Source organism: Neolamprologus multifasciatus, chromosome 4, assembly GCF_963576455.1.
Source record: "Neolamprologus multifasciatus chromosome 4, fNeoMul1.2, whole genome shotgun sequence".
In the NCBI taxonomy this organism is placed as follows: Eukaryota; Metazoa; Chordata; class Actinopteri; order Cichliformes; family Cichlidae; genus Neolamprologus; species Neolamprologus multifasciatus.
This window is the reverse complement of record NC_140442.1, coordinates 26,428,358-26,446,336: the sequence shown is the minus strand read 5'-3', so window position 1 is coordinate 26,446,336 and position 17,979 is coordinate 26,428,358. Positions and strand designations below refer to the sequence as shown.

The 17,979-nt window shown below is 38.4% G+C and overlaps 2 protein-coding genes across 5 annotated transcripts; one reads left to right on the top strand and one right to left on the bottom strand.

The window, feature by feature from the left end:
* Nucleotides 1-479: 479 nt before the first annotated feature.
* Nucleotides 480-9,160, top strand: rcn3 (reticulocalbin 3, EF-hand calcium binding domain). Of its 4 annotated transcripts, XM_085155849.1 has the most exons (9): nucleotides 480-584; nucleotides 1,280-1,503; nucleotides 2,657-2,850; nucleotides 3,597-3,769; nucleotides 3,871-3,931; nucleotides 4,019-4,110; nucleotides 4,413-4,520; nucleotides 8,138-8,194; nucleotides 8,404-9,160. In XM_085155849.1, exons 2-8 carry the CDS (start codon nucleotides 1,286-1,288, stop codon nucleotides 8,156-8,158), a joined length of 867 nt encoding a protein of 288 aa, XP_085011975.1. In that variant the 5' UTR covers nucleotides 480-584; nucleotides 1,280-1,285; the 3' UTR covers nucleotides 8,159-8,194; nucleotides 8,404-9,160. The 4 variants fall into 4 exon arrangements, with proteins under 4 accessions (XP_085011975.1, XP_085011972.1, XP_085011973.1 ...); XM_085155846.1 differs by lacking the exon at nucleotides 8,138-8,194; XM_085155847.1 differs by lacking the exons at nucleotides 8,138-8,194; nucleotides 8,404-9,160 and adding an exon at nucleotides 7,365-8,115.
* Nucleotides 8,648-17,645, bottom strand: nosip (nitric oxide synthase interacting protein). The gene is made up of 10 exons (XM_085155850.1): nucleotides 17,546-17,645; nucleotides 17,229-17,315; nucleotides 17,000-17,105; nucleotides 15,471-15,552; nucleotides 14,584-14,719; nucleotides 14,236-14,387; nucleotides 13,654-13,770; nucleotides 13,235-13,305; nucleotides 9,970-10,078; nucleotides 8,648-9,737 (listed from the first exon to the last, which is right to left on the bottom strand). Exons 2-10 carry the CDS (start codon nucleotides 17,296-17,298, stop codon nucleotides 9,666-9,668), a joined length of 915 nt encoding a protein of 304 aa, XP_085011976.1. The 5' UTR covers nucleotides 17,299-17,315; nucleotides 17,546-17,645; the 3' UTR covers nucleotides 8,648-9,665.
* Between the last annotated feature and the right edge of the window lie 334 nt (nucleotides 17,646-17,979).

Below are 17,979 nucleotides of genomic sequence, written 5' to 3'. Positions count from 1 at the left end.
TTCTAATTTTTCGAGTTTCACCTGTACCAGCCTAAGTTTGTCTAACATGATCGTTTTCTTTTTTGTTTGTTTTTTTCGTGCACGCGCGAGAAGGGGGGGCGCGAACATTTTTCTTGTAAAACAAAGAAGGGTGCCTAGCGAAAAAAGATTGGGAACCACTAACATAAGCCCATTTCAGGCGTGCAGACCCAATTCAGGGTCTGCACGCTTGAAGTACACTACGCGTACTGTCATATGTCTCCCTAACCACTTCCGGGAACTAGGGCGTATGTGAACCACGTGACGATCCCTCGCCTCGATTCCTCGACGGGAGCGAATGATGGTTATTACGTGGACCGTTTGCATGACAACGTGGCGGTAAGAAGCCAATAAGAACTTACCTTGAAACGTTTCCCTCCCGCCCCGCCTCCATACTTTGACGAACTTTTTATTGGTTAGAATTTTCTTTAAGGCACTGATGATTGGATAGCTGTGTATCTAAACCCGCCCAATTGCCATTGTTATTTAAAGGTAGCGTTTGCCAACGCGGACTGTTTCTGGAGTGACCCTACCTGTATATTGTAAAAGGTGGCGCAACAAAGCTGGTGAGTTCATCTTTTTCTTGCATGTAAAAAGTGATGTGTGGTGTATGACAGAGCTTTTGTGTATTTATTCTATCAGCACTTTAAAAATGAATTTCAATGTTAAGAGAGCGAGAAAGTGATTATGGATACTTTTACCTCATGATGACATGAATCGTTTACTGTGATTTGACGCTGCGGATACCAGATTTTTCTTCTTTCATCAGTGTCAATAATGCATTGTTGCTCCTGAACTATTTAGCTTGCAGACGACTTTTAAAGCAAATAAATAAACAAGAATGACCAGCTCAGAAAAAATGCTGGGAAAAGACTGAAGAACTCAAATTGTATGTCAGTGTGTGTGTGTGTGTGTGTGTGTGTGTGTATAATATATAAATGTTGACTTTGTCATCTGCTTCAAATTATTGGTGACTTATGCTAGTCCTGGCCCTCCTTAAGTGGAAAGATACTTCAAAAACAATCTTCTGAATGCTTCAGGTTGAGAGCTCTGTAGTTGGCTTTTATCCTGGTTAATTCAATTGGCAGTGAAGTTGGCAGTGAGCTGCCACAGTATTGTTAGCTGTTGTGTTTTATTCTTTGAGTAGTGTACATGTGTTTTGTAATAGTGTATTGTGTGTTATACTTTGTGCTGTGTTCTCTCATATGGTCTGTGCTCTCCACGTGAATTTGACTTTTTGTCTTCTCTTCACCCGCTGAAGTCAGTTATGATGCTGCTGAATTCATTAGCATCGCTCTACTTCCTGGCCGCTGTTGCCTTTGCTGTGCCTGCTCAGGAGAAGCGCATCCATCACCAGCCTGATCTGAGTGACCACGCCCATGATGATGCTCACAGTTTCCAGTATGACCATGAGGCCTTCCTGGGTAAAGAAGAGGCCAAGACCTTTGACCAGCTGACTCCTGAGGAGAGCAAAGATAGATTAGCGTAAGTTGGACATACTATCACAGATTTTCTAAACTATCCAGTTCTGCCTCAGGGGCGGCTCTAAAGAAATCTTATTCTGATTTCCATGGTGTGGCGAAAAATAAAAGCCATTTCTTCACACATATGCATGTGTTAAATTCCCTAATATGTATTACATATATTACATGGTAAAATACATCAAATGCAGTAAGTATACACATGTTTCGTATAAAACATGTGTATACCTACTTAGTCTGTAACTTTCTTAATAGCTTTAGACCAAATAATGAAACATTTCAGTTACATGAAAAAATAGAATTTTGACTTTATGTACTGTATAAATAAACATGTAACCAATACGTATAAAATTCAGAAAGCTACACAATATGAGGTGGATACAAGTCTAACTTAAGTTTTACACTCACATTCACCTAAATATACACAAAATGTCAGAAATCTGCACTGTCATGAACAAATGGATGATTTTTCACCAGAAATTTAAACCTAATTTTTCATAATTTATTGACTTTAAATTTATATTCAATGTAAATTGCAGCTAGGCTCTAAGGCATAAAACTAGGCTGATACTAATGTGTTAATCTAACTGGAGCTTTCGATTCTGTGTAATAATGAATGAATGACAAACTTATAGCTGTTCTGTCTAAGTATGCACCATTTCAGAATTTTTACCATTCGATGAAAGTACCTTGAGACGATTAAAGCATGTGCCTCTAGTCAAAATGTAATTCCCATTTCAAAAAACAGTTACAGAATCTCTAATACTGTATCTAATATCTAATATGTTACAGTCCATGACAAAGTGGCTACAATAATTTGGTTGAATCTAATAAAGAAGCATGAAGCCTGCATGTTTTCTTTATGCCTCCATGGGTATTCCAGCTTCCTCTCACAGTCGAAAGACGTCAGTGTTTATAATCCAGTGTTTTTTGAATTTTGTCATGGGTGTAACATACTATATTGGTGAATGTAGCCTGTGGTCTAAAGCATTTCAGCACTTAGTAAGACTCATTACCCAGTTCAGACTAGAATTTCACATACTCCACATTGACTAGAGCCCAAATAGGACAGTTGGATATAAAAAATTAGCATTTGATACAACAGTCTGGACACTAGACATAATCATGACTTGAAACTTCTCCGTCTCCCTTCACAGGAAGATAGTGGACCGTATTGACACTGACAAGGATGGCTACATCAGCCACGGAGAGCTGCATTATTGGATCAAACACAGACAGAGGAGGTACATCGAGGAAAATGTTAACAAACACTGGAAGGACTACGACAAGAACCAAGATGACAAGATAAGCTGGGAGGAGTATAAAAACACCACCTATGGCTACTATCTGGGTGTGTGTGAAACCCTAATAGTTCAATTTTTATTCTTTTCCTTTTTTCCCTATTTGATCAAATTTCCATAATCTCCTTTTCTGCCTGTTCCGCTTTTTGCTTTATGGCATGGAATTTGATTTTAGTATCACCATAATAGTGGAAAATAAATATTTTAATTACAGTAGAGACTAACATTGATTTCTGTAAACGGCACAGTGGGTGAGGGGCACAGTATTATTTAGCAAGTGGAAATGCAAATGGTTCAAATTTCCAGAGTTAGGATTATTCCATTGCAAGTTCCATCCAAAGCCCAATCACTCGATCACTGATTGTTTTCTCTCAAAGTGAAGATTTGCTTGTGTTTCCTAAAGTTTCTTAAAGTAGAGGCAGAGCCTTCAGCTATGAGACCTCTCTACTATACAACTAGCTCTAAGTATTTACTGGATACAGACACTCTGTGCTTAGAACAGGATTCAGACTTTTGACAAAGCTTATAGTTGATGACCCTGAACCATCCCATACTTCCCTGTTCTAAACTTAATCTGGATCTCAATCTGTGATGCTGGGAAACATGTCACCCCTTTTCACTTCCTTTGTGTTATACACCACTACTGCTTGTCATTAAATTTGGCCTTTTCTGTCCCATAGTTTGAGTTTTGTGTGCTTTACAACTTTCTCATCTGTTTCTCTTTAACCAAGTGCCAGTGGATTGTCCACACCCAAAAGACAATGATGTGCTGAAAATGAATCTTTTCTTTTCTTAGGAGAGGATTTTGATGATATTGATGACAAGGAGACTTATAAGTCCATGCTCAAAAGAGATGAAAGGCGCTTTAAGACGGCTGACCGAGACAGTGATGGCATTGCCACACGTGAGGAGTTCACTGCCTTCCTTCACCCTGAGGAGTTTGATTACATGAAAGATTTGGTAATTCAGGTAAAGCCTACTACTGATTACCGGGATGTAAATGTAAATGGGGCAAATTGTGTCTATCACTGGATTTTTAATTGTGAAAACTGAATGATATTCTTATGCAGGAAACTGTGGAGGACATTGATAAGAATGGGGACGGGAAGATCAACTTAGAAGAATACATCGGTAGGTTACTTACTTGACTATTTGAGCAGCTACTCTCTGCACTGGAGGCTGTCAGTCCTAAATGTGTGTATTATTCTTGTTTCACAGGTGATATGTACACAGCCGAGGATGGGGAAAGTGAGCCTGACTGGGTCCAGACAGAGAAGAAACATTTCTCGGAGATCAGGGATACCAATAATGTAAAAGATCCTTAGTTCTTCAAAATGAAACAGATTTTTTTCATTAAGAAAAATAATACCTATAAACACAGCCCCAAAAAAATGGTCACATTACTTACATTGAGATAATTGTTGATGTGAATTGGCGCTATATAGATAAAATGGAACAGGCAATGGCCAAATTGCTATAACCACTAGCATTTTCCAAGGTTTTTGGGTTGGTCCAACTTTAAGAAGCTGCTACTCCTGGTAGCAGATTCTCAGTGCCACTTAGGAGGTTTTAGACTGTTACAGTTACCCTTAAATGTTCTCTCTGTGTTTAGGATGGGTACCTGGATGCTGACGAAGTAGGACAGTGGGTTTTGCCTGGAGAGGTTGACCATGCTGACAATGAAGCCAAACATTTGATCCACGAGACAGACACTGACAAGGTAGACTAATCATTGTTTAAATTCTAAATTCTTTTAATTCTGGTGGCTTTTTTTCTGGCTTTATTTTGACATTAAAAACCAGAGCAATTACGTTTATTTACCAGTTCATTTTTTCAACAATGTAGGTGTAGCCGATGAAAATACAGCACTTTATTTGGTCCGTCATGAAAAATGGTGGCAGCTGCCAAACATATTTCCATGTAAACAATAGCATTGTGCAAAATTCTTGAGCCCCTTCTTATTTCCGTGTATTTTGTTTTCCAAGACTTTCTTGTACATGTTAAAGGTGGTGTTGAATAGGGCGATCGTGGCTCAAGAGTTGGGAGTTTGCCTTGTAATCGGAAGGTTGCTGGTTCGAGCCCCGGCTCGGGCAGTCTCGGTCGTTGTGTCCTTGGGCAAGACACTTCACCTACCGCCTACTGGTTGGCCAGAAGGGCCGATGGCGTGATATGGCAGCCTCGCTTCTGTCAGTCTGCCCCAGGGCAGCTGTGGCTACAACTGTAGCTTGCTTTCACCAGTGTGTGAATGGGTGTGTGGATGACTGGGTGTGTAAAGCGCTTTGGGGGGACTAGTAAAAGTGCTATACAAATACAGGCCATTTACCATTTGAACAATACTTCTTCAGGCTTCCTGAAGGTCTTTCAAAGTTTGTCTTTAAAAATGATCAGGTACAAAGACTGGGATGAAAATGACTGAAAAAGCAGAAAATGTCCAGAGTTTTCAGAGAATTTTGTGTTTGATTGTTAACACTGACCTATGATTCAGTAAAGCATAAAAAAAAGCATCTAACTCAAGGGGTGAACCAGTGTTGTGTATCTTCACATAACAGACAAACTAATAACCAATTTTAAATCGTGTCTTTAAGTACTTTCACATTTCTTTAGTTGAATCTATGAAAGATTTCAACATGATAAAACACATTAACAGAAAAAATATTTTTGCCCCAACAAGGTGATATGCCAAAAACTTGTGTGTCTTGAAAAAATGTATTTAACAATTTTAGGAAATTGGACAAAATGAAGATAAAAGAAATGTCAGGCTCAAAAATCATCAACAGCAGGTGAAAGTCAAGAAATAGAAAAAAACAAGCAAAGACTTGACGAAACAGGACCTGAGAGATGCATCTGGCCCTTTAGTTGATCCCTTTACTGTTTGCTCTGAAGCCTACTCAGAAACAGTATCAGTAGAAAGGTGATTGTCAAAAGCTGTCCTTAAGGAAGAGAAACAGGGGAAACCAAAGTAGTATAATTAAAAGCTAGTGGCAATTCAATTTATTTATACAGAGCCAAATCACAACAACAGTCGCCTCAAGTCACTATATAATCAACAACCAACCCCCTATGAGCAAGCACTTTGGCGACAGTGGGAAGGAAAAACTCCCTTTTAACAGAAAGAAACCTCCGGCAGAACCAGGCTCAGGGAGGGGCGGGGCCATCTGCTGCGACCGGTTGGGGAGAGAGAAGGAAGACAGAATAAAAGACATACTGTGGAAGAGAGCCAACAACAGGTCTGAATGATGAACCCAAATTCGAAATGATTGATTCAGGGTGTTGTCAGTATGTATGGAGGAGATCAAGAGAGAGGTAAAACAGTGAATAGCCATCTGTAAAACACAGCTGATAGTCTGTTATGGTTTCAGAATGAATATGAGCCAGTGGTGTTAATAATCTTGTCAAACTTGGTGAAATAATGAACAGTCGAGTTTTGATCTGCCATGCATTCTGGAAAGTGTGATGGCAACAGCTTCATTTTCCAGCATGACAGCGATCACAAACACACTGCATACCTGAATAGAAAAAACACACAATGGAGGCCTATCAGTATCAGTGGACTGGCCTCCCCAGAGCCCAGACATTAACAGTAAAGAAGCAGTGTAGGATTGTCTTGATAGAGAACACAACATCAAAAGAAGAAGTTTGGAATCTCCTTCAGGAAGCCTTTAATCACTGCTTAAAGAAATGACAAGAAAACTTGCCTGAGAGTGTTAAGTTTCTTTTGAAGAATAAATGACTTGCAGACTAGAACTGTACAGTCTGTTTTTACCTGTATATGCTGTACAGAGTGTTTTTGTATGCTACCCTAACCCTTGTACAGGCTGTATCGAAAAGCTATAGATTTTTGAAAGTAATGGATTTAGAAGCTTGAACTAAATTTTAAAATTCATAGTTACACATGATGTTTTAGATACAAATCAGTTTTATTTATAAGGCACCAAATGACAACAGGAGTTGGAATTTATTTTAAACAGTAAAGACCCTACAATAATACAATGCAAAAGTTACAATGTTCACAAGTACTCAGTGCGTCCCCATTAGTGTCCCCTTGGGAAGACCATATGATAGTCTTACTCGTGTCATACTTTTGCAGGCATGTCTGGAGTCATTGTTACTCCTATGCTACCTACTGGCAACCATGTGATACCCTCAAACCCCCTCTTTCTAACAGTACATATTACAATCATTACTGGTGAACGTTTGTGCAATTCAAGCACTTTGAAGTTGGTTTAATTCTTTTTGATCATTTCCATGTATTTTGAATTTTTAAATAAATTGCTGCACCTGTTTCCCTTTACTTTTTCCTAGCAAAATATAAAGAATGAGCAGTGGCTCAAGACCTTTGTACAGTACTGTAATAAGTATAAGAGTTCCAGCATTTTGGAGAGTTTGGTCAACACAGCGCTAACTTAAAATCACTTGTCTTTGAAATAATTGTGTTAATTTTGGATTAATTATTAACAAGCTTCTTTCTGTCTCTTGCTTTCTTCATTACTCCTTCTTTTCCTTCTCTCACTCAAACTACTAAATCAATGAAACCAATGGATGGAATCTGGTGACCAAACAACAGGATGAGAGAATAACCAAGAAGGAGATTCTAGCCAACTGGAACATGTTTGTGGGCAGTCAGGCTACCAATTATGGTGAAGACTTAACGAAGAAGCACGATGAACTTTGATGAAAATGTAGTTATGGGGATATCAGAATAGGCGTGGGACTTGGGTCTGGATTATGCTGTTTTAGTTGTATAATCAATAATGTTCTTATAATAAGCAGCATGAAAGCATGTCAAAATTTGCTATCAAATGTTTGTTTGAGTGTGTGGATGGGAGGGTGTGGGAGAGATTAAAGTCTTCTTTTTCTACAATTGTACTTATTATTCTTTAGTCACATTATGATTTAAATTATTACAAATATAATTGTCAGTGTTGTTCTCGAATTGTGTAAGAGATGTTGCTGGTTTCTGCCTTTTTTGTGATTAAGTTTAAAGTTGCAGTGTGTAAAGGTAGAATGTTCGCCCCATGTTTGGGGGTTGGGGGTTCAAATCCACCGAATGGCTACCCTGAAGTACCCCTGAGCAAGGTACCGTCCCTACACACTGCTCCCCGGGGGTTGGAATTTTGTGAATTTTAAATAGATCTTTGAGATTCCATAATGTCGCTACCAATTCTACACAGCAGTGAAAAGAAATAACGTGCAGGATATGCTTTGCTAAAACTAAAATGTATTATTTGGGAACAGATGAGGTGATGCTTGTTTTGTATTAGTTTTTAATGTGTGTTGATTTGCAACATGAATTCGCATCCTTTGCCTTAATACTGAAAAAAACAAAACAAAACACAGGAACAGAGCGCTGCACAGTGAAGTTTCAAACTGAGCCTCCACGGATATCTGGAAATGGTAATGTATCTCTCTGTACTGTAACATAATTATAACAATGTTCAAACAATCATATCTAATGAAGCGCTTGGTCAGTACACATTGTAAAATTATTAGCCTACAAACATAATTTATTCTAAAGTAAAGATTTTACTGTTAGACTCCATAAGAATATAAAGTATTCAGTTTAATTCAAATTGCGTCAAGCATCCCTCTACTTTGCTCATCAGGATGGCCGTCTGAGTCTACCTGAGATACTTGACAAGATGGACTTCATCAAGACCAGTACAATGACCGACTATGGAGGGATGAGGGTGGATGACCGTGATGAACTGTGACTTCAGTTTGGTCCCATATACAAATGTTTTACACAAAAATCTATGACTTGTGAATATTTTCTTATCTGAATTGATTCATCCTATACAAATTTAAAACACACAAGGCCACACTTATATCTTACAAAACTAACTCATCTTTAAACTGAGGTACACATGTTTATTAGTAATACATTTTTATTCATAATTCAATTCTTTAAATTTTGTATACATTTTCTGAGCTACAGTGAGTGTTACAAGAAACTACTGATTGAGTTTCATCTACTTTTTAGCAGCAGCAGGGCATACTTCTCTCTTACTGCTTTCTCCACTTCACCCGAGAAAAGCGTGGGAAGTGGGGGTGTGGTACTGTGGAGACTGCAGGTTTGGACACAGCCCAGTTGACTGATTCACTAACATACACACAGTTACAAAAATGTCAAGAAAGCATGTTTCAAAGTAAGAACATTACTGTGCATATCTAAGTGAATGAGGCCCGATGTGAAGATCTCCATCATGAACAGTGAAGCAGCTCAAATTTAAGCAACAACAGATCTGCTTAGAGCAGGACTTCATGCATGTTTAGAGCACCCACTCAAGTTTGTCAGACAATGCATTGGATTGTAAATTTCATCTATGATATGAACACAATAAAAACATTGAGACATTGCTTTATTTATAACTAAACTTACCTGTAGTCCATAAAAGCGGAAAAAATGGAAATACACTGGTACTTGTACATTTCTGCTCTGACTACTCAAAGCACTTTTCCTACAACACACACACTTTCATACAGCATATTTATGCACATCCTTACACTCGGCTATGCATCAGGAGCAATTTGGAGATCAAAGACACTAAAATATGTGAACCACTAATCTGATTAGTTCACAACCTGCGGTGCCTCCTGAGCACAAAATAAATCAAACCAAATAATAATAGTATGGATTTAAGCCTTAAATGCTGATTTTATTTAAAGGAAATTGTTGACATTAATCTGTAAGAAACATTTGGATGGCAGTTTCAGCAAATCTGTGTTGTACAGTCAGTGGAAGCATTTTCCAGCAAAATAAAAATACATTCAGGAGGAAATGCTGTCAAACAAAAAGTCATATAAGACATTATAAAGTAAGTTAGAAAGTTACACAATGAGCACCACTGTGGAGTCTTCGGTCACCTCACGCTTGCATCACTGGACGAGCCTCTTTGGCCGTGAGGTCAATCCCAGAACCTGCAAAGCCGGTTCCACCCTTTCAAAACACAAAGGACCACAGTACAGTTAAAGAGAGAAAAAGTCTCTGCTCCTCAAAAATCAGCTTTCAAACAGCAAACCACGTTTTCTGTGTCTACCAGGCTGCAGCATGACACCTCTGATTTCTGAGTGACAGCAACAGAATTCATAACATTGGGATGAGTGTTCAAAAATAAACATTTGAAATACTTTTTAAAAAAAAAAAACTGTTATAATTATTTTTCACATACCCTCTGCAGTGGAATAATGTCTTTTTCAGAAAGTTTGTCTCCCGTCAGAGGATCAGTCATGTCCTTTCTGATCAACTTCTCCACACACTCCTGCGTCACCACAGCGCCCCTGAACACAGGACACACGTCACATAGGGCTGTGCGATATAACCAAAATCCCATATCCCGATATAAAAACAAATTTTATGTTATTTGGAGGTAGTAAAAGTAATATTAAAGTAAAATTGAATTTAAATAATGTGGAAATTGAAAGAGTAATTATTGATGATAAACTTTGTTGGAAGCCCCACATAGAACATGTGAAACGGAAATTATCCAAGTCTATTTCTATTCTTTATAAAACAAGAGATTTTTTGAATAAAAACTGCCTTTATTTATTGTATACTTCCCTTTGTTTGCCTTATATGACCTACTGTGCAGAAATTTGGGGGAACACATACAAAACATATTTGGATTCAATATTTAAATTGCAAAAAAGAGCTATTAGAATAATAAATAAAGTTGGATATAGGGAGTCAACCAACCAGTTTTTTGTAGGATCATCTATGTTAAAATTCATGGACATTATATATTCTAAAACTTTAGAAATTATATATCGTGTGATTAAAAAGAATGTTCCAATTTGTATTTTAAGTATGTTTCAACTAAGAGATGGAAAATATGATTTGAGGGGGTCTTATAAGTTTGAAATGCCTAAAGTTCAATTCAATTCAATTCAATTTTATTTATATAGCGCCAAATCACAACAAATGTCGCCTCAAGGCGCTTCATAGATACAGAGAAAAGCCCAACAATCATATGACCCCCTATGAGCAAGCACTTTGGCGACAGTGGGAAGGAAAAACTCCCTTTTAACAGGAAGAAACCTCCGGCAGAACCAGGCTCAGGGAGGGGCGGCCATCTGCTGCGACCGGTTGGGGTGAGAGAAGGAAGACAGGATAAAAGACATGCTGTGGAAGAGAGACAGAGATTAATAACAGATATGATTCAACACAGAGAGGTCTATTAACACATAGTGAGTGAGAAAGGTGACTGGAAAGGAAAAACTCAATGCATCATGGGAATCCCCCGGCAGCCTACATCTATTGCAGCATAACTAAGGGAGGATTCAGGGTCACCTGGTCCAGCCCTAACTATATGCTTTAGCAAAAAGGAAAGTTTTAAGCCTAATCTTAAAAGTAGAGATAGTGTCTGTCTCCCGAATCCAAACTGGAAGCTGGTTCCACAGAAGAGGGGCCTGAAAACTGAAGGCTCTCCCTCCCATTCTACTTTTAAATACTCTAGGAACAACAAGTAGGCCTGCAGAGTGGGAGCGAAGTGCTCTAATAGGGTAATATGGTACTACAAGGTCATTAAGATAAGATGGGGCCTGATTATTTAAGACCTTGTATGTGAGGAGCAGGATTTTGAATTCAATTCTGGATTTAACAGGAAGCCAATGAAGGGAAGCCAAAACAGGAGAAATATGCTCTCTCTTTCTAGTCCCTGTCAGGACTCTTGCTGCAGCATTTTGGATTAACTGAAGGCTTTTCAGTGAGTTTTTTGGACATCCTGATAATAATGAATTGCAGTAGTCCAGCCTGGAAGTAATAAATGCATGAACTAGTTTTTCAGCGTCACTCTGAGACAGGATAGTGAGAACCAATGTTAAGTATAGATGTGTGTCAGTTTTGGGAGTGAAATTATGGAATGGACTTAATGATGAACTGAAGATGTGTTTTTCTTTGTCATTCTTCAGGAAGATTTTAAAAATTAGTATTATACAAGGTTATAGAAATTTGGTTTGTTAAAAAAGGTTTGTGTTGATTTAATTTCTTGATTTATCATTGATTTCTTTTCAAACTGTTATACAACTTATTTATCAATGCTATTTATTTTCTTGGTTAAGGATTTGATTATTTCTATGGGGGTAAGGGATAGGATAAGTATAAGCCATAAAGCTTCAGCCTATTCCTTTTTCGGTTACTGTTTGAGTACTTTTATGTAAAATTATAATCTGTTGTTGTTGACTGAAATAAACATTTCAATTCAAAATAAGACATCTATCATCCCGATAACAATATAAATCACAAACATTTTACATTTTCTTAAAGTTCTGTGAATCTCGGGCAGCTCGACTTGCGTAAAGTGTTTCCAGCTGGGCGTCGTGTACCTGGAGTCGAGTGTTTTAACCGATGCATGAAACTATACATTTTTAGACATAAGTTGTAACGGCCGCTTATTACACTTAGTATTTATTACACAGCCTGTTCTAACGTTTGAGTCTAAGGTTTATTTTTTAGCACCTGACGGCTCTTTTTTTGCTTCTCAACCGTAAATACTCTGTATACTCTTTCACGTGATTCAGTTTATTTTGAAAAGTCTCAATAGGATCTTGAGCTTTATTCTGAAAGGTTTATGTGGAAAATAAACAAGCGGACACGCAATGGTTTTACCGTCGTTGTTGCTAATGACAACACATAAAAACAGGCGCTTGTCCGTCCGTAGTGTGGTTATATTAAATTAAGAAATGAATGAATATAGCCACTAAAGTGACCATCAAAACAGTGAAAAAATATTGCCGTAAACAGTTTATTTTGCGACACCACAAAACAAACGATAGCGTAAAATAAACCGATAGATGTTTTTATATCGTCATCCGATATATATTGTTATATCGAACAGCCCTAATGTTACATATCCCCTCACACTCCAGAGAACATTGGACCCCATTTACTAACATTAGGGTGGAAATGATTTTATCCTGTGCAAAACATACATTTGTGTTCAAAATTTCTGTCTGATTTATGAAAGACGCGTAGCAGCTGATTCTGTTGTAACTCGGAATCGTTCATAACCAGCAGCCATGTGAAAACTCCACACAATTTGCACACTGCCCTGCCCACATTTCTTGATATAAAGAAACATGTTGACAATGTTGTAGGAGAGAAGCCTGACTGTAGAAAATGGAATAACAGGAACCCGAGGTTTAAGGAGAAAGAAGTACAGACGCACGGTCTGTCATGGTCAAGAGAGAGCTGAGCGTTAAAACCAAAGTGTTCAATGATCCCCCAGACAAGCAGATTTATGAAAGACCCTTATAGACGAGGGACCGAGGTTGCTGAGGACAGGTGGGACTGGGCTTACTGGTATTAATTTGTAGTAGTAAAAGTAATTTTAAAGACTTTGTGCTCTAATTCTCAAGACAGCCAGGCTGTCATTTGTTGGTATGCATGGTCAGAGGGACTTCTAAATTTGTTCATAAACAAATACAGGTGGCACTCACGATGGTCGAAGAACAGCACAGGGAACACTGTTGCCCAAGACGTCTTTGGTCACTGTACATATGTACCTGTCCTGGAAAGAAATGACAAAATTATACAGCCTCAAGACAAAGTGAAGTTACCAGACTGATTACTCATAGAATTTTCATCTAAGACACAAAACAACTTGACTTAACCAATAACACACACAACTGTTAAAAGGAGCTGCCATAGAGAAAGCTAACATCTTCCTGTGTGAAACTTCTAATTCAAATTCTGACTACACCTGCTTTGTTTATTCTTCAATTTAAATAACTTGTGTTCACAGCTACAAAGAAGCGTGTAATGTAACAGCTACCAAGTCTGAGGGCTTGCACATATGAGATAAAATTTCTGATGCTCTAAGCCTGACAATCTATTTCTGTGTGCTGAGTAAACCGACCTGGCGGGTGAGCAGGGCAACTCGATCCAGACTTGGGTCCAAGGGGGTGAAACGCACTGTGATAAGCTCATTCATCTTAATGGGTTTTCCAGACATTGGACATAACACAGTCTTGCTCTGACAGATGTTAGAGATGGACAGAAAAGTGCAGCCATTACAAAATTATGCCATTACATTTTTAATAACTACTTCCCATAAATACTCAAATTTAGCAGTAAATATATTTGAGTAAGTGTAGTCACTAAGCTGTAGGAACTGATCCACATGATCATGATGTCAGGTCAACCTGACATTGGCCTTTGAAAGAGGGTTAACATCAAAAAGAGGAACGCAGAGTAAACATACACTAAAACACTGACTAATAAAGTAAACAGGTAAACCTGGCAAACACACACAAATCTGGCCCACTTGTGCTCCAAGGTCTATTACACCAGCATTTTTAAGTAATTTCATGGCGGGTATTTAACAAAAAGGTGTTCCTGTTTCTCTTTCACCAGTCTGTTAAAAAAACAAACAAAAAAACCCAGCATACAGTGTAGCTCAACTCCTTCCTCGGCATGAGAAACATCATCAGTCACTCACTGGTTTCTTGAGAGCAGTGGGCTTGGCCTCTGGTGTCAGTGAGGGAATCCAAAAACTGGGCAGGCTCTGGCTGGAACTTGCAGCTGTGGCAGCACTGGATAATTCTCCAGGGCTGCTCTGTGTCCCGTCCTTCTCACTTCCAATGTTCTTACCTGAAAAAAAGAAAAAAGCAGTTTTGACAGAATTGTATTCATTATAAAAAATGTCTTAAAAATAGTTTGGGTGCATTAAATCAACACAAGTGACGACAGCAGCAGCCATAGCGCAGAGTCTGTGGGGTAGAGTCTGAGCTTTGGCTCCCTCTTGTGGCCAACAACGTAAGGTATATTTTGACAGTCATGCACGCACCAGATGTGAAGGGGTTGATAGGTTTAGATACAATGCTGTTCTCCTTTGTTTTAAACCTCTCCACTCTCTCTCGCTCTTCTGACTTGGACTCAAGTTGGTTGCTGCTCCTCTGCGCCTGCTTCTGTTTCTCGTACGTCTGAAGAAATCAAGGAAGAAAGCCAAGCACTCACAGTTCTAGACAAGTAAGAGTTCTAGACAAGTAAGAGGCCATTATTTCTTAGAGAAAGCTCTTTCATATGTGTTGGCTGCAGAGTAGATTTTATGTTGTTTGTTTCATTGTTTACAGGAGTGACTATGAAGCAAGTTCAACATATCCAAGCTCTGTTTGGATTAGCTGGCTTAGCAAAGCCTAAAAACCCAGTCGCAATGGCGCTCATCAACCTTCTTTTTTAAGTGCGCTCTTTCAGGGTCTGTGTGCACTTGTATAAAAAGTCATTTAACTTTTGTCCTGCACAAAATGCATCAACAGTTAATATTTTAAATAGAGTTTTTTATGCTATATGCTGTGTAACATGTACAGCTGAACATTAGAGCTCTGAAACTTTAAACTTTAAAATTTACTCATTGTCTTCTGGTCTGATGTGGAAATCACCTTATTGCCAAAGTCAAATTCAACTTTCTACTCAGTATTTTTGGTATTAAATATCAAACAAGCTCTGTTAATTCTGTCTAATCAAAAATATCAAACATTTTCTACATCACCAAATGAATACATGTAGATTCCAGTGACAAATAGCATACAGCTCGGTCTGCATGGCTTTCTTCTTCAGTGTTAGTTACCCCGATGATTAAGCCTTGATTCATAAAACAACCCCATGGTGTTTAGCTGTGGACGTGACTGTCCAAGCACCTGTGAGGAGTTAAGAACAGTTAAGTGAGTTACTTACTTTCATCTTTTTGGCAATCTGTGTCTTTTGGTGAAGAATATATTCAAGAATGGCCTGTTTTTCATAGAGGTATCCATCTGGACTGGTCACACAAACAGAAACATGACAGTGTCACACATATGCTAACATTAGATCGTATGCTTTAATGTGTGTGTGTTTATTAGAGATTATTATAATTACTCATAGTTCAATTAAATACGATTAATAACTAATTAAAAATATATAAAGCTTGGGAGCTCAGGTCTATTTGTCAGAAACTGTAGAATGCTGTGGCACAGAACTTGACCACTAGGTGAAGTCTCCTGACCTGTAATAAGATGGAGCTGGTGTGTGTTTGCTGATCACTTGCAAGACTGCACAACTGCCAAACAAGCATGATGCCATATCTGTTTGACCTGGCTAACTGTGGTAACTGGTTGATACCAAGGCTTCCTGGATTAGACGGACTAATTTCATTTAAATTACAAAGGAAAAATCTTACAGTCTGATGTCTACAGTGAAAGAATCTGGTTGTTTTTTTATGCTGTGGAGTCATTCTGCTGACGATGGTTTGGATTCATTTGTCCTATTATAAGAATAGGTCACTTGCAGTAAAGCCTTATTCAAAAAAATACTACGCACATCCGGTGCACAAACCCACCATTTCAAATGCTTTTGTTATTTGTTTTTGACATTGTTGACATGTTTTAAACCTGCCACTATTGTGTTGCTTTTTGAGAACTTTTAGCCAAATTCATTTTGTTATATTTATTTAAGTTCATTTTAACTGACTTCCTGTTTTAAAAGGTCTGGCAGTAATCAGGCCTGGTGTCACTAGGCGGGGAAATTACTTTTCCACGTAAGGCAAGGCTGGCTCGGAGAGACACCCCCCCCCCCCCCCCCCCCCCCCATGATGAATGAAATCATTTAAAAGTTGAAGTTATTAATATGTTAATATCAACTCTGGAGCTCCACAGGATTGCAAATACAGTTGTATTAAAGAATAACGACTCCCCCTACAGAACTGTCACAGCAGCTCCTCCTGTTCTATTGCAAGTAGTTCACAATTTGCTCTGTAGCTAATAAAAAAAGCCGTGCAGAGTGTTGTTGTTAAATCAGTTCAGAACATTACACACATCCTGTACTATGTCACTGACACAGCCTCTTGCCTGTAGCTATCCATAAATATAATTTAGAATTCGTCTCCACCAAGAAACCACCTGATCACTCTGCTCCTCTCTGTTGTTGCTAGAGGTCTATAAAAACCCAACACCTAAAGACTACAGAACCACGTGACGTAAAAGAACTGAATTCATTAAAGAAACTGCGTAGTATGATCTAAGGTTCATTATAAATAAATTCATGAATGTATTCATTTATTAAGGCTGTTGAGAGTTTATATAAAATGAAAATTTCCTTCCACATTTTTATATGTGCAATAATTCCGATAAAGGAATACCACTTTATTCAAAATTCTACTGTAATTATTCAGTTAGTGATGAACTGATCCCCTGTGTGCAGGTGTTTGTGTGTTGGAGTAAAAAACATACGTGACAACAGGATCCCGACAGGGCTGCAGGGACAGGCAGCAGCAGTCAAAGTCTTTGACTGCATCTCTGCCAAGTCGAACACTTTGTGTCCCGTAACCAGAGGCCGCTGAGCAGGATCAGAGTTAGATAATGACATGATTAGAGATTATACAGAAAATCATGTTCTCCTTCTGATCGGGCTAATCTGAGAGAACAAAGACAAGAACTCGCAGCACTGAGGATGTCTTACCTGTATCCTTCTTCTTCTCGTGGTATGTGTAGACAGCTCCAGCTGTGCAGTTCTTTCCATGGCGAGTCATTGTCCTTCGGGTTTTTTCTAATTTAAATGACAAAATTCATAATTTGTCTCATATTTGGGAAATGATTTTGTTACAGCTGATGATATGAGCAGATATATCTAACATTAGCTGTTATGCTAACATTAGCTGTTATTTCAAACTTCGAAAACACACTGCCAAACCAAACGATTGAAAAGAGGGCAACAGGTAAAAAGAAACAAAAAGGCCAGTTGGGACTAAAAAAGTTTTACAAGCAAATTATTATTACCAGATCCGCTTAACAATCTTTTCTTAACGCAGACGACAGCCACACGCTCTTCTTCGTCGTTGTATTTTCTTTTGTTCTTCTTCTCCACGTCACTCGAACACTGGTGAGTGACCAGAAAACCACCCAAAAATTACACCAGCGCCGCCAGATGGAATGGAGTGGAATAGAATTTCTCAAGAAACAAAAATAACACACACAGACAGACACACTAAGGAAACCCCTCATATGCTTTCAATCAAATTTGTCTGTCTTAGAATTGTGTTAATGTTCTTTTGTACTACAGCAAGTAAAAAAAGAACAAATTTAACTTCAATTTAAGTAGGCTCTTGATCCTCTGCTATCTTTCTCATATATCTGGTTAAGCTCTCAGTCATCCAGGTCTAAGGAGTCTGATATTGAACAATCTTGGTGTTTTTCTTTACTTGTTTTTATGG

Excerpts from the sequence above, each read along its gene's own strand:
- rcn3 (XM_085155846.1), top strand. The coding sequence starts at position 1,286 with ATGATGCTGCTGAATTCATTAGCATCGCTCTACTTCCTGGCCGCTGTT. Across the intron at positions 2,851-3,596 it reads CACCTATGGCTACTATCTGG|GAGAGGATTTTGATGATATT; the intron begins GTGTGTGTGAAA and ends TTCTTTTCTTAG. Across the intron at positions 3,770-3,870 it reads TGAAAGATTTGGTAATTCAG|GAAACTGTGGAGGACATTGA; the intron begins GTAAAGCCTACT and ends ATTCTTATGCAG.
- nosip (XM_085155850.1), bottom strand. The coding sequence starts at position 17,298 with ATGACTCGCCATGGAAAGAACTGCACAGCTGGAGCTGTCTACACATAC. Across the intron at positions 17,106-17,228 it reads CGAGAAGAAGAAGGATACAG|CGGCCTCTGGTTACGGGACA; the intron begins GTAAGACATCCT and ends GATCCTGCTCAG. Across the intron at positions 9,738-9,969 it reads ACATTATTCCACTGCAGAGG|GGTGGAACCGGCTTTGCAGG; the intron begins GTATGTGAAAAA and ends GTGTTTTGAAAG.